Here is a 22,220-nt window from a genome sequence, read left to right as displayed (position 1 = left end):
CCCCCAGTCTGGCATCAGGGAGCAGCCTGTGCGCCCTCAATTCCAACTGGATCAATGACTTCTGGTCCCACGAGGTACTCTCAGAGCCTTGAAGACCTTTGATGAAGATGGAAAGGACCCCTGGATCTGTGTGTGGAGAGAAAATCCCCAGGTGGGCTCAGGAGCGAGGCCATTTACGGGGGATACGAGGGGGATCAGTGATGCCCAGTTCTTCCCGAAGCGCCTTCAGGGGTTGCTCCCAGCGGTGCTCATAGTACAGGTTGAGGACACAGGGTGAACGTCGTCCACTCTCCACAGCCCAGGGGATGAGATCTGAGACCAGCAGGCGTTGGCTCCTGGGACAAGGGGACAGGATGAGGTGGGGGTGACATCGTGAGCATTCCTGCCTTCTACACAACAGTAACCACTAAGCCCCCCATTGAGCTAGGGACCCTCAATTCCAGGAAGACCCCAGAAGCAAGACCCCCTACAGCCCATTGCATTGAGTTTCCTGTGCATGGCTCCTGCCTCATCCATAGCCAGGGCAGGCCTGCCTCTGTGCCCTGCTGCTGCTTCTCCTACAGTCTAGTACTGGGCAAGAAAACTTGGGCTTAGTTCTCCTGGCCCAGCCCGGTCCACCCACTGGGCCTCACAGCACCCCAGCCCTACCCCGGGAAATACTTACTGTATGCTGAGACGCACGGGGCCAAAGAGCGCCCCCAAGATGCACATGGGCAGTCGTGTCTGTACAGCCTCGAACCACTTCACCACGATCTCCCCTGGGGGGTAACAGAGGGGGTAAACAGGGGGCCCATGGGACAGCCAGAGGAGAGATGAAGTCTCAGTGATTGGGGGCCCCAGGGAAGCCCCTACTTTCCTCTGGCCTCTACCAGGCTCAGGCCTACCCAGCCCTTTTCAATACCACCACTGGGTTTGATGGAATGAAAAGTCAGATGGATGGGCAGAGAATTCCTCACACCCCAAGCCAGGCTAGGGGGATCCAGGCTGGTTCCTACAGGCTTTGGGGAGCAGCTGGAGGTTTGAGTATGGGGCACCCCGAGGCCAATTAGCTGCCACCTTAGTGAGGTGCCAGGCACAGAGTGGCAGGGACATCTGGGGAGCAGACAGGGATTGGACAGGGGCTAATTCATGGATGACACCGGCAGGTGTGGCCGGGTCAGGCTGTTGGCAGAGCCAAGCTTGTCTCCTCGGTTCCCCACCCCCTCCCCGATGTCAGCGCAGGGCACTCACCCAGGATGTTGGTGGGCATGCCCAGCAGCGTGTGGAGCATGTCATGGATCTCTCGGTACCGCTGGATCACATATGCCAATTCCTCGTCATCCACGAATCGGGTGGGTGCACGGGTGTCTGGAGAGACCCTCTGAAAACCATACACCAGCTGAATTTGTACCTCCTAATCAGCCTTTCATCCATCCCACCCAACTCCAAATCCCTGCTGATTTCACCACTGAGTGTTACCCCAAACCAAAAACAAATAAACAAGGTTTAGCAGGAGCCAATCACAGCCCCGTTGTGTCCAGTTACATCTCCCTCATCATTGCCTAGAAAATGCCTAGCACCTCTCTTCGGGGAGGCCAGCCTGACCCTTGCATTGAGTGGGTCTGAATCCAGGCTCACCACTCCTTGCCTCTGCCCATGCTCAGCTGCCTGAATGTGGATGGTCAGTGTGTGAGTAGGAAGGTCCTGGCAGCAACAAGCAAGGTCATGCGTGTTCTGAGCGTTGATCTGTGATGGTGCCTCCAAGAGTGAAATAAGTGCTTGACCATGAGCCTCACAGAAAGTGAAAAGTAAGAAGCCGGAGAGATAGCATGGAGGTAGAGTGTTTGCCTTGCATGCAGAAGGATGGTAGTTCGAATCCCGGCATCTCATATGGTCCCCTGAGCCTGCCAGGAGTGATTGCTGAGCGTAGAGCCAGGAGTAACCCCTGAGCGCTGCCAGGTGTGACTCAAAAACAAAACAAAACAAAAAATAGAAAGTGAAAAGTAAGAACACAGAGTATTTTGGAAAGGCTGATTATGAAAACAAAACCAAAAATAATTGGGTCTGGAGAGACAGTACAGCAGGCAGGGTGACCCAGGTTCGATTCCCAGCACCCTCAGAGGGTCTAGTAAGGTCTGAGCACCACTGGATGTAGCTCAAACCTCCCCCTACACACACACCCCTCTCCTTTCCCTAGTGAAGGGTCAGTGGGCTCTGATGACCACTGTCTACTTTCCAGCGGTGTCCACTGTCACTCCCCCTAAGCCTGAATAAACTGAGAGTCTGCTCTCAATCCTGATGCCAGGCTGTAATGCCAACCATTCTCTTCTACCCACACTCTACTCTGAGTATTCAGTGGCACCTGAACAATCCAGGACCTGCCTTCGGAAGCCATGGCTGTGCAGGTCCCAAAGCAGGGCCTAGGCCTGTTCAAAGACTGGGGACACAGCCATGGAGACCACAAGGATCACAGATCCCAAGGGGATTGGTAAATCCCCTCACCCGATGTGCAAACTGATGGGTGGCATTTCTGGGCTTTTGTTGTTGTTGTTGTTTTTGGGTCACATCTGATGTTCTGGGTTACTCCTGGCTCTTCACTCAGGAAACACTTTTGGCAGTGCTTGAAGACCATACTGGATGCAAGGGGATTGGACCCAGGTCAGGCAGCCACATGGAAGGCAAGATCCCTCTCTTCTGTACTATCACTTTAGCGCTTGTTTGTTTTTTGAGGAGCCACACCCAATGGTGCTCCTCATTACTCTTGGCTCTGCACTCAAGAATTACTAGAATTGCTCTTTACAGGGCTTGGGGCCATATCAGGTGCGGGGACCAAATATGGTAGCTGCTTGCAAGCAAAGCTCTCCCAGCTGTCCTATTGCTCTGGCTCCAGGATGGCATTTCTAAAGGCCCAAAGTAGGCTGGTCTATGCCTGCTTCTCTGTATAGTGGGACAGCAGGACTCCTGGAGGGAGGGCCACCGCCCAAACGTAAAGTTGGCATCGGGATCTTGGATGTGTGGCAGTTCTAGCTGGACCGACATCCATCAGCAGTTAGGAGCGAGATATGTAAATGTTTGCTGAAGCTGGAGGCAGCACAGAGCTTGGCCGTGAGATAAGAAGAGGACACAGGGCCAGCCACCACTAGGCCAGGTCAAGATCCTGATGTCAGAGTATGATGCTTGTCCCTCCCCCTGGTCAGATCTGGAAGGGTGACAGCCCACGAACCTTGGCCTACTTTTCCACAGGGAGTTGGGTGTTTCTCTGCTGTCCCTGCTCCACAACCTTAGGGCTGAGGCCATGCTGCCTCCTCCAGCCTATCTGTAGGGTGTGAAGCTCAGGGGAACCTCAGGAGGAGCTGTGCCTGCCTGGGTGGCATCTGGGACAGCTCAGTAGTGGGTGAAATAGAGGGAGTAGGACAGGTAAGGCCTCAAGGGTGGAGGAAAGGAGAAGGGAGGAAGAGATGGAGGAAGTGGGGAAGAAGGAGACAAACAAGACAGTACTCCTGGCTTACTCCTGGGTCTGCACTCAGGGATTGCTCCTGGCAGTGCTCAGGGGACACTATGGGATGCTGGGGATCAAACTGTGTTTATTGCCATGGACCGGAGAGATAGCATGGTGATAAGATGCTTGCCTTTCGGGCCCGGAGAGATAGCACAGCGGTGTTTGCCTTGCAAGCAGCCAATCCAGGACCAAAGGTGGTTGGTTCGAATCCCGGTGTCCCATATGGTCCCCTGTGCCTGCCAGGAGCTATTTCTGAGCAGACAGCCAGGAGTAACCCCTGAGCACTGCCGGGTGTGGCCCAAAAACCAAAAAAAAAAAAAAAAAGATGCTTGCCTTTCATGCAGAAGGTCGATGGTTCGAATCCCGGCATCCCATATGGTCCCCTGAGCCTGCCAGGAGCGATTTCTGAGCACAGAGCCAGGAGTAACCCCTGATTGCTGCCAGGTGTGACCCCAAAAACAAACAAACAAACAAGCAAACAAACAAAAGAACCTTCCAGAGCAGTCCATCCTCTACAGAGCCACCTGCAATGTCTAGTCACAATCTCAGGGGTGCTGCTGGCATCGAGAGGGACTTTAGTGAGTCTTTTCCACATCTCCTTTTTTTTGGTTTTTGGGTCACACCCGGCAGCACTCAGGGGTTACTCCGAGCTCTACGCTCAGAAATAACTCATGGCAGGCTCAGGGGACCATATGGGATGCTGGGATTTGAACTACCGTCTTTCTGCATGCAAGGCAAATGCCCTACCTCCATGCTATCTCTACAGCCCTGTTCCACATCTCTTTTTTTGGATTTTGGGTCACACCCGGTGGTGCTCAGGGGTTACTCCTGGCTGTCTGCTCAGAAATAGCTCCTAGCAGGCATGGGGGACCATATGGGACACCAGGATTCGAACCAACCACCTTTGGTCCTGGATCGGCTGATTGCAAGGCAAACACCTCTGTGCTATCTCTCCGGGCCCTGTTCCACATCTCTTAATGCACACTCAAACACACACGCACACACCATGAAGAACCAGGAGGCTCAGGTCTGGGGCACCCAGGAGGATAGCCCCCAGTGTCTCCCCTCCACTATACACCCCACTAGCTGCCAGGCCAAGCCCCATCACACACATACCCTTGAGGACTGAGGAAGGGGGCAGGAGGCAGCCTGGAGGTATCTAAATGGCCACTGAAAAATCACTCACCCGCAATTCCTACTGCTCTGATTACAAAGCGCAAGAGTCTTGTCTACAACCCCAGGGCTTGGCCTGGCTACCCTCCAGCTGGCTGTATCACTCCTCCAGCCCAGCTGTCTCCTAGCCCTGAACACGGCTAGGGAGGAAGCCCAGGGCTTTGTCCATGTGAGGCAAGTGCTCTGCCCTAAGCTCCTTCCCAGACCATTCTTCACCTGTGCCACTTTTCGTATTTTTGTTTTTGTTTGTTTTGGGTCACATCTGTTGGTGCCCAGGAGTTACTCTTGGCTCTGCACTCAGAAGTCGCTCCTGGCAGGCTTGGGGGACCATATGAGATGCCGGGATTCAAATCGAGGTCCATCCTGTGCTAGCCAAGTGGAAGGCAAACGTCTTACCGTTGTGCTATCGCTCTGGTCCCTCCATTTTTGTATTTTTGAGGGAGAAGGGCTGAGCCACACCCAATGATACTCAACAAGTATCTTACCCACTGTATTATAGCTCTGGCCCAGAATGAATCTGTTCTGTTTTTGCTTTTAGGTAGGTGTTTTTGTTTGTTTGTTTGTTTTTGTTTTGTTTTGGTTTTGGGCCATACCTGGTGGAGCTCAGGGGTTACTCCTGGCTCTATGCTCAGAAATTGCTCCTGGCAGGCATGGGCACCATATGGGATGCTGGGAATCAAACTCAGGTCTGACCCGAGTCAGCCGCATGCCAGGTAAATGCCCTACTGTTGTGCTATCTCTCTGGCCCCTCAAAGCTTTATTTGAACATTTTCTTATTTTCCTGCCTTGTCATCTACCTGTCTAACTTGACAGGTAGCAAGTATAAGACCCTATAATCTCTACAGGGAAGATGTTCAACAAAAGGAGCTCAAGAGCCACCTCTGGGGTGGCTGGGCCTGGCCCGTGTTGCATGCTGCCACTTCCTGGGACAAGGGACACAAGCTGCAGCTTGAAACGCATCACCAGGGTTGGTGTCCCATCAATACTGACTGTGCAAATTCAGCAATACTGCTCTGAGCCTGACCTCGCATCTTTTAAAGAGGGGTAGTCATGATGCAGAAGGGTTCAGGGTGGGGTCGGGGAGGATGACACAGAAGCTGGACATTGGTAGGCTGATGACTGCTGCCAATGGAACCATGTGCAGCCAGAGTTCTAGCACCTTTGCCAGTCTGAGGGAAAGCCACAATGCTATGGCACTAGGTGGGTGGCGGGTATGACCCAGTGAGGCTACTGGGAAGCCTCAGAAGCTGGCAACTCACATTCTCATCCAGGAAACGCAGATACTCGCGGCCTAGTGAGCCTTCTGGGAGGCTTCGGAGTCTCCCCAGGTTCAGGTTGGACAGGGAGATCCGGGGACGCTCCCTGTAAAGCGGAAGGTCAAAGTTAGCTCCAGGGTATGTGTGTGGCAAAGACCCACCAAAACAAGGAGAGGTGAAGGTGCAGAGACCCACACACCCAGGTCCCAGTGGAGCTCTGGTTACTTAGCATGGAGTAAGGGAACCACCACAAGCTACAAGTGTAGATCCTGGGGTTTGGGAGAAAGTTTACCAGTCAGGGCACCTGCTTTGCACATAACAGGACAAAAGTCCTAAGCCCAACACCATATAGGCCACCAAAGACCTTGGAGGTCTCCAGCACCACCAAGCCTGAGCGACGCCATATTGTAAGCACTGAACTGTTAGGGTAAGTGTTGCTGTGGTCATCCTGAACACTGGAAAAGGCCCTAGACCATAATAATGCAAACCACAGACAAGGTTCCAGCCTGCAGGGCACAATTGAGGCAAGAGGCCCCCATGGCGATGAGGTTCCCACAAAAGGCATTGTGGGAAGCCATGGCACTGTACCCCAGAGTCAGTGTGAACAATGACTGAAATTTCACGGGACCCTAACTACACTACCACTTGCACCCCAGTAGATTGTGTCATTTCTCCCAGAGGGCAGGGTTCCCAACCCAGGGACACCAAGCACTTACTGCAGGATCTGAGCACCCTCTGGGTGCCCCCTCATCTGTTCCCGGAGCACCTTCAGGGCTCGGAGTCCTGTGGTTTCTCCTAGAACTGCAACCATATCTGAAAAAGGCAAAATCACAGGAAGGACTGAGGGGAGAGTTGGCCGGACTGAGAATCAGCTGCCCAGATAGTAAAGTGGGGCACAGTTGACCTGGGCTTCTGAGCCATGAGCACTGCAGGAAATCAGGGAATCTACTTCAGATCACTAAGAATATTAGGTTCCCTGGGACAGTGCTGAATACTCAAAGGTATTGGAAATCACTTTCACAGCCATTGTCCCAACAGACTTATGACAGATCAAGTGATGACATAACAGTGTGGGACCAAGGTTAGGTTGTAATTGTTTTTCCAGTTAATGTTGTGCAAAAGGTTCCACCTATCCCAGCCTTGATGTCCCACTTCTGTTTTCTCTTTAGTTTTTGGGTCACACTCAAATGATGCTCGGGGCTTACTTCTAGGAGGCTCTGCAATCACTCCTGATGGTGTGCAGGGGACCATCTGGGATGCCAGGGATTAAACCCAGGTCAGTTGCAAACAAGGCATACCCATTGTACTATTTCGTTAACCCTCGATGTCCTACTTTATGAAGTACACTGAATGCCATTCTTAAGGGTTGGCGTAGGAAGCCAAGAGCATCATTCACTGAAATAGTAGTGGGGTGAAGTATTAGTTACAAGGGTTAAGGCGCTTGCTTTGCAAGCATTGAGTATCGAGCAAGAAGGGACTCTAGGTTGATCCTTGGCACCACTTGGGGTGATCCCTGAGCACAGAGCCAGGACTAACTCTGAAGCACTGCCAGATGTGGCCCATAAACCAAAGAGGTGGGGGAGTTCAATGGCCAAAGTAAGTGAGTGCTCTATAAGTGATGATTTTTATTAGGAGCAAAGTCTTTCCACGCTTAATTCCGGAAGGGACTGTAGAATCCCAGGATTCCCACAAGCAACTAACATTATTGAGCATATCTGGAGGGCCAGGGTCTCCCCTAAGAGAATAGAACAATCCTTGCCTTTATCACGTTTGATTCCTAGTGAGATGTTAGCAGTGGAATGCTGCCAAGACATTTGCTTCTTCCAGGACTTCTCCTCTTGTCTGGAACTAGTTTAAAAACACAGAAGCGCAACGACACGCTCCTTCCTCTGGTGCCTCCCCATGAGCAAATTCAAATCCGCGGCCCCCGAGGGAGGGCTGCACTTTTACCCTAGTGGCCTGGGATGAAGCGATGCGTTGCAGCCAGGCTTGGGGACCCTGTGCCAACTCGCTCTTCCAGATACCCACTGACAGGTGGTCAAGGAGGCTCATCCAGAGGTGGGCAACCTATGGGTTTTTGTTGTTTGTTGTTGTCTTGGGGCCACACCCGGTGACGTTCAGGTGGGCAACCTATTGGGTTGTTGTTGTTTAGGGACCACACCCGGTAACACTCAGGGGTTCCTCCTGGCTATGCATTCAGAAATCACCCCTGACTTGAGGGGACCATCTGGAAAGCCGGGGGAATCGAACCCAGGTCTGCCCTAGGTCAGCTCATGCAAAGGCAGACACCCCCGCTTGTGCCACTGGTCCGGGCCATTTAGAACTTTTATTTTTATTTTACTATTAGGGTTTCTAATGCCAAACCTCACCGTGCCGGTAGGGGTCGTAGAGGGCCATGCCAGCCGAGCCCAGGGCCAGCAGCGCCTTCTGCAGCGGCGAGGTGGGAATATGATCGGGGTAGAGCTGGGCCGCAGCAAAGCTCGCAGCTCGGATGGGCACCTCTGCGGATTAAGGATAAAGGCAGAGGTCAAAGGTCAAATGTCAAACAGGGGTTTCCCGGGGAGCCCCAAAACTTCCAACCAGTCTCTTCCACCAACTTGCCTGGAGCCCAGCGGCTGCGGCCCCGGAGTACGAACCAGGGGCGCAGGACCCCGGGGAGCAACGTCGCCATGCCTGCAGGTAGCTCTACAGATGACAGCGAGTGTGGGCGGGGCCAAGCTGGAACGGATCGCCGGAAGGATCAAATAGCATAGCTCCCTCTCGGGTTGAGAAATTACCGTGCAGCGGGAAGACAAATACTGATGGACACAAAAGGAATTTTTTCCCTCTAAAGATGAAAAGGAAATCCTGCTGCCCTGTTTATTACTGACTTCCACAGATATAACATTTATCCTTACTTGACAGAACTCAAAGTTTTCCCTAGACGACGCGAAGTATAGTTTGTTTGAGAGTTCAGAGCCGGACCCTATTTCCTTTGCCGCTACAAGTTTCCCACCGGGATGCTAAAACGGGCGCACTTCCGGTTTCGGAACATGGCGGCCTCCATATGTAGGCGGCCATTGTGGTAGTGGGAACCGTACGGCACTTCCGTTCAGGGCCTGCTTTGCTGTGAGCCAGGCTGCAGGAATGGGGTTTTCTGGCCTGGCGAAACTCCACGGGCTCTTCGCGGCCTACAAGCCCCCCGGGTTGAAATGGGAACACCTGCGGGAGACCGTGGAGCTGCAGCTTCTGAAGGGTGAGCACCTGGAACCAGGCTCCGACCCCATTAAGTGGAGCCACGTGACTGGATAGGTGGTAGAGGCTGGATTTGAATCTAGGTTCCTTCTGCCTTCCCTTTGGATCTTCCTTTCCTTTCCCTTTTCTGGGTCGGGAATGAAACCTGTTGCAAATAGGCGTCTTGTATTGCAAAACTTATTGCAAACCCTTCCCTGTTGAGCCTTTCCCAGCAATTCTGCTGGCTGTTTCCTTGGGGCTGTCATTCCCTTCCTACTCAGCAGGCTTGCTTCTGGCTCTTGCCTTTCTCCTCCTTAACCTACTGCCACAATTGACCAGACTTGCCCTTCCTTGTTTGTTTTCAGGTCTCAATGCTGGGGCTCCACCTCCTGAACCCCAGCAGCGCGTGCGCTTCCTACTAGGTCCCCTGGAGGGCAGCGAAGATAAGGAGCTCACACTCACGGCCACCAGTGTGCCTTCCCTCACCAACCATCCGCTGGGTAAGGCATATTTACATGGGAAGGCAGGAAGGCCTGAGCACCTCTCGGTATGGCCTCAAACCAACCAACCAAGCAGTGGCTCAGGGGTGGGAGGAATGAATGGCCCAGCAGGTAGGGCACTTGCCTTGCACTCAGCTGACCTAGATTTGATTCTGGGCATTTTATATGGTTCCCTGAGCACTGTCAGGGTTGATTCCTGAGTGCAGGGTCAGCAGTAACCACTGAGCATCACAGGCTGTGGTACAAAAGTAAAACAAACAAAAAGCAGTGGTTCAGAGGCCAGAATGATAACACAGAGGGTAAAGTGTTTGCCTTGTATGCAGTCTCAGGTTAAATTTCTGGCAACCCCTGAGCAATGCTAGGAGTGATTTCGGAGCGAAAAGCCAGGATTAACACCTGAGCACTGCCAGGTGTTGCCCAAAAACAAAACAAAAAAAGAAAAAGGGAAGAATAAAAAGAAGAAAAGGCAGGGGCCAGAGAGATAGCACAGCCAGGTAGGGTATTTGTTTGCTTTGCACACAGCCCACCTCAGTTCAATCCCTGGCATTCCATATGCTCCCCCCAAACCTGCCAGGAGCGATTTCTGAGCACAGAATTAGGAGTAACCCCTGAGGGGCCGGAGAGATAGCATGTAGGTAAGGTGTTTGCCTTTCATGCAGAAGGTTCGGTGGTTTGAATCCCGGCATCCCATATGGTCCCCTGAGCCTGCCAGGAGCGATTTCTGAGCATAGAGCCAGGAGTAACCCCTCAGCGCTGCTGGGTGTGACCCCCCCCCAAAAAAAAAAAGGAGTAACCCCTGAGCGCTGCCGGGTGTGGCCCAAAAACCAAAATAAAGGAGGAAAAGTAGGGCCTGGAGAGCTAGCACAGAGATGAAAGTGCTTACCTTGTGCATGGCTGTCTCCAGCCATCCCTGAGCTTGCCAGGAGTGATCCCAGAGAACAGAACTCTGCCTCTCAAAAAAAATTTTTTTTCTGGAGATAACAAAATAAATTGAACAATTTTTTCTCATTTTATTATAACATTGTGTATTACCAAGTTGTTCATAATACAGTTGTTTGAGGCATTAAATGTTCCAACACCAATCTCACCACTAGTGTGACCTTCCCTTCAATGTCCCCTATTTCCCACCCATCACCCTATCCTACCCCCTTGCAACCACAAATTAATTACTTCACGTTTTTTATTATAATACCAAAGCAAATGGAAGTATCAAAACTTAGATCAACAAGGTAAATTTGACAGGGCCAGAGTGATTGATTGTACAGCAGGTAGGGCATTTGACTTGCAGCCAACTTGGGTTTGATACCCAGCATCCTATATAGACTCCTGAGCACCGCCAGGAGTAATTTCTGGTTTTTTTTTTTTTTTTTTTTGGTTTTTGGGCCACACCCTGTGACGCTCAAGGGTTACTCTGGCTATGCGCTCAGAAGTCGCTCCTGGCTTGGGGGACCATATGGGACACCGGGGGATGGAACCTCGGTCCATCCAAGGCTAGCGCAGGCAAGGCAGGCACCTTACCTCTAGTGCCACCGCCCGGCCCGGTTTTTTTTTTTTGTTTTGTTTTGTTTTGTTTTTAAGTCACACCCGGCAGTGCTCAGGGGTTGCTCCTGGTTCTATGTTCAGAAATAACCACCGGCAGGCACAGGGGACCATATGGGATGCTGGAATTTGAACCAACGACCTTCTGCATGAAAGGCAAATGCCTTACCTCCATGCTATCTCTTCAGTCCCTTGTTTTTTGTTTTTTGTTTTGGTTTTTCGGCCACACCTGTTTGATGCTCAGGGGTTACTTCTGGCTAAGTGCTCAGAAATTGCCCCTGGCTTGGGGGACCATATGGGACACCGGGGAATCGAACCGTGGTCCTGATCCTTGGCTAGCGCTTGCAAGGCAGACACCTTACCTCTAGCGCCACCTCGCTAGCCCCAAGTAATTTCTTTTCCTTCCTTCCTCCCTCTCTCCCTCCCTCACTTCCTCCCTCTCTCTCCCCCTCTCCCTCTCTCCCTCCCTCCCTCTCCCCCTCTCCCTCTCTCCCTCCCTCTCCCTCCCTCCCACCCACCCACCTTTCCTTCCTTCCTCCCTCCCTTCCTCCCTTCTTCCCTCCCTCCCTCCCTCCCTTCCTCACTTCTTCCCTCCCTTCTTTCCTCCCTCCCTTCTTTCCTCCCTCCCTCCCTCCCTCCCTTCCTTCCTCCCTCCCTTCTTTCCTCCCTCCCTCCCTCCCTCCCTCCCTCCCTCCCTCCCTCCCTCCCTCCCTCCCTCCCTTCCTTCCTTCCTTCCTTCCTTCCTTCCTTCCTTCCTTCCTTCCTTCCTTCCTTCCTTCCTTCCTTCCTTCCTTCCTCCCTCTCTCCTTCCCTCCCTCCCTCCCTCCCTTCCTTCATTTTGGGTCACACCCGGCAGCGTTCAGGGATTACTCCTGGCCCTATGCTCAGCCCTGAGCACTACTAGATATGACTCAAAAAAAAAAAAAAAAAGTAAATAAATAAAACCAAGGTAAATTTGAAGTGATTGTTCTAACTCTCCATGGAGTAATCAAAGTCAGTTCTAAGGATTTGTTGGGCTGTGATTGGTGCTTGTCGAGCTTCTGTGTTTCTGTTTAGGCTTCCAGAACTTGCCAGATTACTATGGAACTTTCCCATCATATTTTCTGGCATACTACTGAACTGACACGACTCTAAAATATCGAAGTGTCACACAGCCACGTGTGGCCTTACAGTTCAGGATTTATAAATCTGAAAAATATTTGGTGGCTTGAAATAAGGTGAAGTTGTGGAGCTGCGCCATTTCCTTTCTGCTGTAGCGTAGTGAAAGTGGCATTGGTCTGCAGTAATTCATGCCGAAAAGGGGAATCTTTCTTCCCCATTATTTTTTTTCCTTTTTTGGGCTCTACCAGTGGTGCTTAGGGGTTACTCCTAGCTCTGTATTTAGGAATGCCTCCTGGAGGACTTGGGATATGGGATGCCAGGGAGGACCCAAGATCAGCTGCATGTAGGTAAGTGCCCTATCCACTGTGCTAATACTCCAGCACCCTCCTTTCCTGACAATGTCACAAGGTATCAGCCAGACGTTCTGGGATGTATCTGCCACCATTATTTTCACTAGGAGCTGGAGTAGGAGCTGGTGAAATGAACAATTATATTCAGGAGATTCCAGAGGAAAGGAATATTGGGCCCTAAAGCAGTGGGAGACAGCAGAGCAGAGACAGGGTGTGGCTGTCCTCAGTGTTCTCAATAGTGAGCTCCTCAGGCTGCTTTGGGAGCCGTTTTGGGTTTCAAATTTAGCCGCCCAGTGGTTTAGTGTGAGAACCCGAAGATATGGCCCTGGGGACCCCGAGGAGTTGGGATTAATAACAGCCCTCAGCGGTGCTGGGGGCCTCCTGGGCTTCGGGTGTTGTGCCAAAGTTCTAAACTAGGGTCTGGTGCCTTCCCTGCTGCCCCATCACCATCTTCAGTCCTGGAAGTTGTGTCAGCATGTAACAAGCATGTCAGGTTTGGGGACATGCCTGGCAGTGCTCAGGGATCACTCCTGGTAGGGTTCAGGGGACCACATCAGGTGCCAGGGATTGAACCCAGATTGGCCCCTTGCAAGACCAGCGCCCCTCCTGCTGTGTTGTTGCTTTGGCTCCAGGACTTGTGTTGGCATTTTCTTTGATCCTCATCACATTCCTTTTTTTGTTTTTATGGGTCACACCCGGCAGCGCTCAGGGGTTACTTCTGGCTCTAGGCTCAGAAATTGTTCCTGGCAGTCTCGGGGGACCATATGGGATGCTGGGATTCAAACCACCATCCTTCTGCATGCAAGGCAAACACGTTACCTCTATGGTATCTCTCTGGCCCCTGTTCCTCTCATTTCTGATGAGACCGGCTCTCTGGCCAGTGTCCTGAGCCACCTCCTTTTTTTTTTTTTTTTTTTTTGGTTTTTGAGTCACACTCAATAGCGTTCAGGGGTTATTCGTGGCTCTGCACTCAGAAATCGCTCCTGACAAGCTTGGGGGATGCCAGAAATCGAACCACTGTTTGTCAGCTGCATGCAAGGCAAATGCCCTACCACTGTGCCCTCTCTCCGACCTCTGTTTTGTTTGTTTTTGAGCCACACCTGGCAGCGCTTAGGGGTTACTTCTGGCTCTACACTCAGAAATTATTCCTGACAGGCTTGGGGTACCATAAGGGATGCTGGGGATTGAAACCAGGTCAGCCACTTTCAAGGCAGATGTTTTACTCCCTGTGCTGTTGTTCCAGCTCCAAGGGGACCCCTTTTCACAATAGACATTGGTGGTATTAGGACATTAGAGAGAGGTATATCCCTTCCTGATCACCTCCTCATAGTCTGGGTGCCCTGTTCACAGTGGGGGACCCCAAGAGTGTGTGTTAGCCTCATCCAAAGGTACCTCAGCCAGGACAAAGAAAGTTCTCTCTCCACAGTGCGTGGACCAGCCTTCACCAGCCTGAAGATTGGTGTGGGACACCGGCTTGACACCCCCTCTTCAGGGGTGCTTGGTGGGTATGGTGGCAACCCTGGGGGTGGAGTGGTACATATGTGAGGGACTAGCAGGATTTGACCCGGCAGCCAGCTTTTTTCCACCTCCTCCCTGTTCCTAGTCTTGTCAGAGTAGAGGTGACTGGTACAACGGGGTATCCCCAGCCCCATCTGTATCTAGGGCTGATTCCTGCTGTTCTGAGGCTTCAAAGCTTCTTGGCATCTGCATTCACCTCCACAGACTTGGTGTGTAGTTAGGGGGTTATTGAGTTTAGTTTAGTGCTGGGGGAATCATTCAGGGTGGTGTTGAGGATGGTGCCCAGGCATCCCATATGCTAATTATACAGGTCCTTGTACCCAACCCTTTGCACTCAGCCAATTGTGCCCTTTTCTGGGCCCCACAATGTGGATTTTATAGATGAAGAATGTGGTTCTGGGCTTTCAGAGCTGTGTCCAGGGCTGTGTGCATGGGAATATTTCCAACTGCCTTCCTGGGCCTGATGCTGGCCACACTGTGGGCTCTGGGCATCACTTTGAGGTCCCCAACACAGCCCTGAGTCATGAGCCACCTTGTCCCCGGCTTGCTCATGTGTTCTGGTTTCTGTCCTTTGTCCTGCTCTCTGGAGACACATGAACTTGAGGCTCCCCATGCAGTCCATTCTGTTCTCATTAACTAGATCTCTCTCTCTCTCTCTCTCTCTCTCTCTCTCTCTGTGTCTCTGTCTCTCTCTCCCTCCCCTTTCTCTTCCCTCCCCCCCATTTTTTAGTGGGTTTTTGTTTTGGGTCCATATCAGGGTTGCTCCTAGCTCGGTGTCCTCAGGACCCATTCTAGTCATGACCAGGGGACCCAACCCCGGGTCCTATACTTCTGAGTCACCTCCCTGGCCCCTCGATGTGGTGCTAGCTGCTCCCACTGCCCTGGGTCTCCATGACACCTGAGGGTCAGAGCAGCCGCTAGGGGTGTGTGGAGGTCCCAGCTTACATGATGGCCATGGTGCAAATGCTTGCAGGCCCAGAGCCCAGGGTCCCACGTTTTCTTGTCTGCTGGGACTCAGTCTGGGCCCCCATGCAGGAGGAGCCCCCCATCTCCACTGCTGGCCCCAAAGCCGATGTGACCTGAGCCCCATCCCTTCCAGTGCTCGGCGTGGGACATGGATGCCGGCTCCTCACACATCTTCATGATGCTCACGTCACCAAGGTAGGGTCTCTATTAGGTCTCTGTTTACCACATCCTCTTTCTGGGCCCAAGACTGAGTACCCAGGAGTTCTGTGTACCCCACCCCACCCCACTCAGCCATGGCAGGTTTGTGTCTTTGCAATGCTGGGAGTCCCATCTTGGCTTCCAAGGGTGCCCTGTCCCTGCCGGCACAGCCTTGAGCAGATGGAGCAGACACAGGCACTTGTAGCCACAAGTACAGGTTCTGCAGCAAGACCCAATGACACAAAATCTAGCTGACCTCGCCTTTCTTCGTCTCAAATGGGAATAAAGATGGAGAAGTAGCTCAAAGGGCTGGCTTGGTACCTGGCCTTGAGCAGGGCTCTGGGTTGGTCCCTGGCACCAGTCACCACTGGTGAGGTCCCCAAACAAACAAACAAACAAAAATACAAGAAACCAGTTGTAAATTATGGGGCCCTCTAGAGAGACAGTGCCTGGGGGAAGGTGCTTGCCTTGGCATATGGCCGATCTGGATTCAATCCCCGGCATTCCATATGTTTCTCAGAACCTTGCCAGGAATGATCCCCGAGTACAGAGCCAAGAGTAAGTGAATCCTGTGAATACCACTGGGTGTGGACCAAAAACAAACCAAAAAAAGAAGAGAGAGACAAATGAAAGTGGAAAGATCCAGAAGGCTAGATATAGGACCCCAGAGGCTGTTTTGAAAATAGATCTGGTGACTAGCCCTCAGGTCATCTCTGGCATCTTGTCAAGGCTCACCTGGCTCAGACTGATGTGTCAGTGTCCTGCTGGCACTTATGGCAGAAGCAAGTCACTGCCAGGATCCTCTTGGAGGGGTCCCAGGAGATGCCATCAAATATGACAGCATTGGTTGACTGAGGGTGGCCATGGCTGTGTGACCAGGTGGTAGGTATAGAGTTGGGAGAAGCTGGTGTCCTTCCCAGGGGCGAAGGCCGAGCTTCCTGAGGGAAGACCCCATTGTCCATAGCCTCCGTCCTGTCCCATTCTGTGCATCCCACGCAGCAGGCCTCTTAGCATCACTCCTCATTCCTCAGGACTATACTGTGCGCGGCCTCCTGGGCAAAGCCACTGATGACTTCAGTGAGACTGGGCGGCTGGTGGAGAAGACAACGTACGGTGAGAGCAGGGGCTGCAGGATCTCAGTGGCACAGCCCTTCTCAGGGATCCCCTACACCCCAAGTCCAGAATGGCTTCAGGGCCTTTGGACAGTCCTTTCTGCCTTTCAAGCATCTGTGCCTTCTCACCCGGGGAAGCTTCTCTGGCCTCATCTGTAAGCTGGAAGGATGCTAGTCACGACCTGCTCATGATCCCTTTCTTCATCCCCAGGGGCACCAAAGCATAGGCAGAGGGGTTACAGGGGGACACATGAATTGGTGTGAATGGATGGTGAGAGGGAAGGAGAGGTGAGTGGGGTCGGGTTGGTGTGGATGCTTGGATTCATAGGGTGGGATGGAGGATAGGATGGATAATGGGTGAATGGAGGGATACTGAGTAGGTGATTGGGTAGATGGGTGGGTGGATGGAGGGGTTGATGATACTGGGTGGGTGGATGATTAATACTGGGTAGACAAGTGGATGGATGGATGAATATTGAATTTTTGAATGATAGGTAAATGAATAAGTGGATGAATAGATGATTACTGGGTAGATGAGTTAGGTGGATGGATGAGGGGGTAGGTAGGTGGATAAATGGATAATGGGTGAGTGGGTAGCTCGATGGATTGATGAATGGTGGATAGGTGAGTGGATGATGGGTAGATGGTTGGACAAGATTTTTTTTTGACAGTCTTTGGAACCACTAAGCATGTGCCCAACATTTGAGGGGCCATAAGTGAATCAGATGGGGTCCCCAGTCTCAATAAAGATTGTCTGCCAGGCAGTACATATGGATACCTCTATATCTTTTTTGTTGTTGTTGTTGTTGTCATTTTTGTTTTTGTTTTGGGGCCACACCTGATGATGCTCAGGGGTTACTCCTGGCTATGTGCTCAAAAATTATTCCTGACTTGGGGGACCCCATATGGGACATCAGAGAATCAAACTGCAGTCCGTCCTAGGTCAGCCATATGCAAGGTAATGCCCCACCACTGCGACACTGCTCCAGCCCCACCTCTGTATCTTTTATAGAAAACTATGAACATGGGGCAAGGAGATAGCTCATGGCAGAATTGTCTGCTTTACTTAAAGAATCCAGGTTTAGGGGCCGGGTAGGTGGCGCTGGAGGTAAGGTGTCTGCCTTGCAAGCGCTAGCCAAGGAAGGACCGCGGTTCGATCCCCCGGCGTCCCATATGGTTCCCCCAAGCCAGGGGCGATTTCTGAGCACATAGCCAGGAGTAACCCCTGAGCATCAAACGGGTGTGGCCCAAAAACCAAAAAAAAAAAAAAAAAAAAAAAGAATCCAGGTTTAGGCCCCATGAAAGCATGAGCACCATTAGGTATAGCACAAAAGCAAAAGCAAAAAAAAAAAAAAGTGTTGAACTGAGACCTTGGAGCCCAACCTGAGACCACTGGGGCAGTCACATTCTGTCCGCCTTCTTTCTGGGCTTTATTTGAGGGGCTGGGTAGCACACATCTGTGCTCAGGGCTCATCCTGGCTCTGGACTCAGAGGTTCCTCCTGGCGGAACTTGGGAAGACCAGGTGTGGTTTCAAGGATAGAATTCAGTTGGACATTAGCACCCTTTTTGGGTTCTGGGCCACACCCAGTGATGCTCAGGGCTGACTCCTGGCTTTACACTCAAAGATAACTCCTAAGGGTACTCAGGGACCATAGATGCTGGTGATTGAACCTGGGTTGGCTGCGTGCAAGGCAAACATCCTACCCACTGTACTATCATTCCAGCCTATCTCTACAGCCTTCAAATATCTTCAAAAACAGTTTAGTTTAATGGCTTGGAAGAAAGTACAGAGCGTAAGACACTTGTTTTTTTATGCACTCGGCCCCAATTCCTTTCCTGATTGTGCATATGGTGTCCCCCCCAAAACCTTCGGAAGTGAGTACTGAGAGAGCCTAAGAGATAGTACAGCCGGGAGGGCTGTACTTGGATGTGGCTGACCCAAGTTCAGTCTCCACTACTCCATAGAGTTCCCCGATTCCCACCAGGAGTAAGCTCTGAGCATTGCAGTGTGGCCCCATAAAAATTAAAAATAGGGCCCGGAGAGATAGCACAGTGGTGTTTGCCTTGCAAGCAGCCAATCCAGGACCTAAGGTGGTTGGTTCAAATCTCGGTGTCCCATATGGTCCCCCGTGCCTGCTAGGAGCTATTTCTGAGCAGACAGCCAGGAGTAACCCCTGAGCATCACCGGGTGTGGCCCAAAAACAAACAAACAAACAAAAATTAAAAATTAAAAATTAAAAGCTACCCCTGAGTACACAGCTAGTTTTGGCTCCTGAGCACAGTGGGTATGTCCCACCTCTTCCCCCACACTTGGCGGCACTCGGGTTACTCCTGGCTTTGTGCTCAGATATTGCTTCTGGCAGGCATGGGGACCCTCTGGGATGCTGGAATTCGAACTGCCGTTCATCCTGGATTGGTGTCGTGCAAGGCAAACGTCCTACCTCGGTGCTCTCTCCGGCCCCCCAAATAGCATTGAGTTCAGAGCTGTGAAATAGTTTTCAGGATTGTTCATCCAATGTGAATATGAGACATCCCAGGTCCTGCTGGTCCTCGGTGACCCCAAAGCAAAGCCAGGAGTAACCTCTTAGCATGTCCTCAAAACAGACAAATAAAACCTCTCTGAGTACATGAGTTTCTTTATGAGAGGAGATTACGGATCCTCTCTAAGATTCTCGCAGGAGCCACAGTGATAGTGGGGAAGGGTGGTTACCTTGCGTGCGGCCAACCCGGGTTCAATCCTTGGCATCCCATAGGGTTCCCTGTCACCAGGAGTGACCCCTGAGCATGGCTAGGTCAGAAAACAAAAACAGGGGCCGGTGAGGTGGCGCTAGAGGTAAGGTGTCTGCCTTGCAAGCGCTAGCCAAGGACGGACCGCGGTTCAATCCCCCGGTGTCCCATATGGTCCCCCCATAGGGGCAATTTCTGAGCGCTTAGCCAGGAGTAACCCCTGAGCATCAAACGGGTGTGGCCTCAAAAACCAAAAAACAAACAAACAAACAAACAAAAAAACAAAAACAAGGGGCTGGAGAGATAGCATGGAGGTAGGACATTTGCCTTGCATTCAGAAGGATGGTGATTCAAATCCCGGCATCCCATATGGTTCCCCAAGCATTCCAGGAGTGATATATGAGTGTAAAGCCAGGAGTAACCCCTGAGCACTGCTGGGTGTGACCCAAAATCCAAAAAGAAAAAAAAAAAAGAAAAATTCTCACTGGACTCTCAATGCTCAGAGGGGGGCCTGGAGAGATAGCACAGCGGCATTTGCCTTGCAAGCAGCCGATCCAGGACCAAAGGTGGTTGGTTCGAATCCCAGTGTCCCATATGGTCCACCGTGCCTGCCAGGAGCTACTTCTGAGCAGACAGCCAGGAGCAACACACACCCTGAGCAACGTCGGGTGTGACCCCCAAAAAAATCAACTCAATGCTCAGAGGGTGCTTGTGACCCTCTCCCCAGTGCAGATTGGAGAAATGGGGTTTTCCCCATCCTCAGCATGCACTTGTGTGCTGACTGACTCCCTCCCTCGTGCTTTTCCAGACCACATAACCAGAGAGAAGCTGGACCGAATCCTGGCTATGGTCCAGGGCTCCCACCAAAAGGCGCTGGTGAAGTAAGTGGATCCCATCCCACCACACTGCAAGAACCTGAGTTGCCCACAGAACTCCAGGCCATCTGGCAGGTGTTCGGGCCCTCTCAGAGCCATACAGCAGCACCTGCAGCTCAGAGGACATGGCCAGACTCTGGGGATGCTACAAGGAGCCGGACAACTGGGCTGGATGAGGGAGGGACTGTGCATGTGGTGGGTGTGCATAGGGAGTGCTGGAGGGGCTGTGGAAAAGGCTGTTTGGAGGAGATGGGGGTACAGGAAGTGGGGACCTTCAGGCCAGGTATCTGTGTGGGCAGTTGGTCAGCCCAGACCATCTCACCCCTCCTCACCTCCAGGTACTCCAACCTAGACCTTCAGACGCAGGAGGCCTATGAGATGGCCGTGAAGGGCCTTGTCCGGCCCATGACCGAGTCGCCGATGCTGATAACCGGCATCCGCTGCCTCCACTTTGCACCTCCAGAGTTCATCTTAGGTATGTGGTCCCCACTGGAAATTGGAGCAGCAAGATGGGATCCTTGGTCTTGGCAGTCTTAGGGGATGACCCTGGCAGAGGCTGACTTGGGACAGCCCTGACCTCTGCTGTCAGTGTCCCTAGGCCATCTCTCCCAAGGCCAGAGCTTAGTGAACAGAGACTGTGTCCAGAGGCTTCCCTGGCACAATGGTTTACACTCCAGTCTTTTGACCCAACTTACATCTTACATGCTCTGCAGTTGACCTGGGTCTAGTCCCTGAGCACAAAAAAAAGGACCCAAAAAAGCAGGTCAGGGAGATGATACAGTGGGTAAGCTTTTATGGGGGGGGGGGGGAGAGGAGATAGCACAGAGGTAGGGCGTTTGCCTTGCACATAGCCAATCCAGGACTGACAGTGGTTCGAATCCCAGCAACCCGTATGGTCGGTCCCCTGAGCCAGGAGCGATTTCTGAGCACAGAACAAGGAGTAATCCTTGAGTGCTGCCAGGTATGACCCAAAAACCAAAAAGCAAGGTTTTTGCCTGGATGTAGGTGACCAGGGTTTGACCTTTGACTCTCCATAGGGTCCCAAGTCCACCAAAAACAAGAAACAAAACCACTGAATTCCCCAGTGCTGTCATGGGCTTAAGTGTCTCCATTCCTTTTCTCTGTTCCCCCTTGCTGCTTCCTCCTCTTTTGATCCCACAGTTAGCACCTTTTCTTTTATTTTGGGGCCACACCTGCCAATGCTCAGGAGTTACTCCTGGCTCTGCACTCAGAAATCACTCCTGGTAGGCTCAGGGATGCCCATCCAGGACATACAGGATGCCAGGGATCAAACCTGGGCTGGTTGTGTTTAAGACAAACACCCTTCCTGCTATACTCTGGCTCTCCAGACTTTCTCTTTAGCACTAAGTCAGACTTTCCTGGTGCTAGATGCTGAGTCCCTGATCACTGATAATGCCTCCCAACTCTCTTTCACACAAACCCCAGAGCAGTGTTTCTCCAACTCGATAGATGCAGATCTCTAGGGACTTGGGTGGTGCTGAGCCCCTTTACTGGCTTCCCGGACACCCATGAACTGCGGGTGGGTTGGCAGCGTGGCAGGGTCACTGACTGAACGTCATTAGCTGCATGTCTCCACAGAGGTGCAGTGCATGCACGAGACGCAGAAGGAGCTGCGCCGGCTGGTACACGAGCTGGGCCTGGAGCTAAAGAGCAGCGCCGTTTGCACGCAGGTACGGCGCACGCGTGATGGCTGCTTCACTCTGGCCCAGGCCCTCCTGCGCAGCCATTGGGACCTGCACAGCATCCAGAAGGCCATCAAGGACTCTGCCCCACACGTGGCCACACTGCTCAAGGAGAACTTGAAGTCCGAACCGAGCACCTCACAACTCCCTAATCCAAGTGACCAAAGAGACAAGCAGCTTCCAGAGTCAGAACTGTAGGAAGTTCTCTCCTCCCAGGGCCAAAAGGCTCTAAAACTAGGGTTATAGGAGGACAGTCAGTGTGAAGGGCCACACCATGGGCTTTGCGTGCACAAGCCACCGTACTGCACACTCCCCAACACTGCCAAGAAAGTGGGGGCCAGAAATTCTGGTGTGGCCACAAATTTCAAAACTCTGGGAGGTGGAGTGATGGTAACACAGTGGGCAGGGCTCCATTTTGGACCCCAAAGGACTGCTCTGGTTGGCACGTGGCCTGTTGGTGGCCTGGGCAAGGACCTCTCTACTTGGGAGCCTGGAGTTTCCCACCATGCC

The 22,220-nt window shown here is 52.2% G+C and overlaps 2 protein-coding genes across 4 annotated transcripts; one reads left to right on the top strand and one right to left on the bottom strand.

The window, feature by feature from the left end:
• COQ4 (coenzyme Q4) lies at window positions 1-8,941 on the bottom strand. Its single transcript, XM_049773816.1, has 8 exons — window positions 8,903-8,941; window positions 8,505-8,592; window positions 8,277-8,408; window positions 6,624-6,720; window positions 5,911-6,013; window positions 1,231-1,360; window positions 665-758; window positions 1-335 (listed from the first exon to the last, which is right to left on the bottom strand). The coding sequence occupies exons 1-8, from the start codon at window positions 8,939-8,941 to the stop codon at window positions 158-160; spliced, it is 861 nt and encodes a 286-aa protein (XP_049629773.1). The 3' UTR covers window positions 1-157.
• On the top strand, window positions 8,935-22,208 carry TRUB2 (TruB pseudouridine synthase family member 2). Of its 3 annotated transcripts, XM_049774241.1 has the most exons (9): window positions 8,935-9,142; window positions 9,486-9,620; window positions 14,037-14,111; window positions 15,228-15,289; window positions 16,324-16,405; window positions 19,941-20,013; window positions 20,346-20,482; window positions 21,607-21,659; window positions 21,738-22,208. In XM_049774241.1, the coding sequence occupies exons 1-9, from the start codon at window positions 9,034-9,036 to the stop codon at window positions 21,906-21,908; spliced, it is 897 nt and encodes a 298-aa protein (XP_049630198.1). In that variant the 5' UTR covers window positions 8,935-9,033; the 3' UTR covers window positions 21,909-22,208. The 3 variants fall into 3 exon arrangements, with proteins under 3 accessions (XP_049630198.1, XP_049630199.1, XP_049630197.1); XM_049774242.1 differs by lacking the exon at window positions 21,607-21,659; XM_049774240.1 differs by having other exon boundaries at window positions 21,607-22,208.
• Window positions 22,209-22,220: the final 12 nt, after the last annotated feature.

Source organism: Suncus etruscus, chromosome 5 (genome assembly GCF_024139225.1).
Source record: "Suncus etruscus isolate mSunEtr1 chromosome 5, mSunEtr1.pri.cur, whole genome shotgun sequence".
In the NCBI taxonomy this organism is placed as follows: domain Eukaryota; kingdom Metazoa; phylum Chordata; class Mammalia; order Eulipotyphla; family Soricidae; genus Suncus; species Suncus etruscus.
The sequence above is the reverse complement of the archived record's forward strand: the minus strand, read 5'-3'. Positions and strand labels throughout refer to the sequence as shown.

Coding starts and splice junctions, on each gene's coding strand:
- COQ4 (XM_049773816.1), bottom strand. CDS start 8,941: ATGTTCCGAAACCGGAAGTGCGCCCGTTTTAGCATCCCG. Junction 6,721..8,276: donor CTACGACCCCTACCGGCACG/GTGAGGTTTGGC, acceptor TGCCTTTTTCAG/ATATGGTTGCAGTTCTAGGA. Junction 6,014..6,623: donor GAGGGTGCTCAGATCCTGCA/GTAAGTGCTTGG, acceptor TCCGCTTTACAG/GGAGCGTCCCCGGATCTCCC.
- TRUB2 (XM_049774240.1), top strand. CDS start 9,034: ATGGGGTTTTCTGGCCTGGCGAAACTCCACGGGCTCTTCGCGGCCTAC. Junction 14,112..15,227: donor CCCCTCTTCAGGGGTGCTTG/GTGGGTATGGTG, acceptor CATCCCTTCCAG/TGCTCGGCGTGGGACATGGA. Junction 20,483..21,606: donor ACCTCCAGAGTTCATCTTAG/GTATGTGGTCCC, acceptor ATGTCTCCACAG/AGGTGCAGTGCATGCACGAG.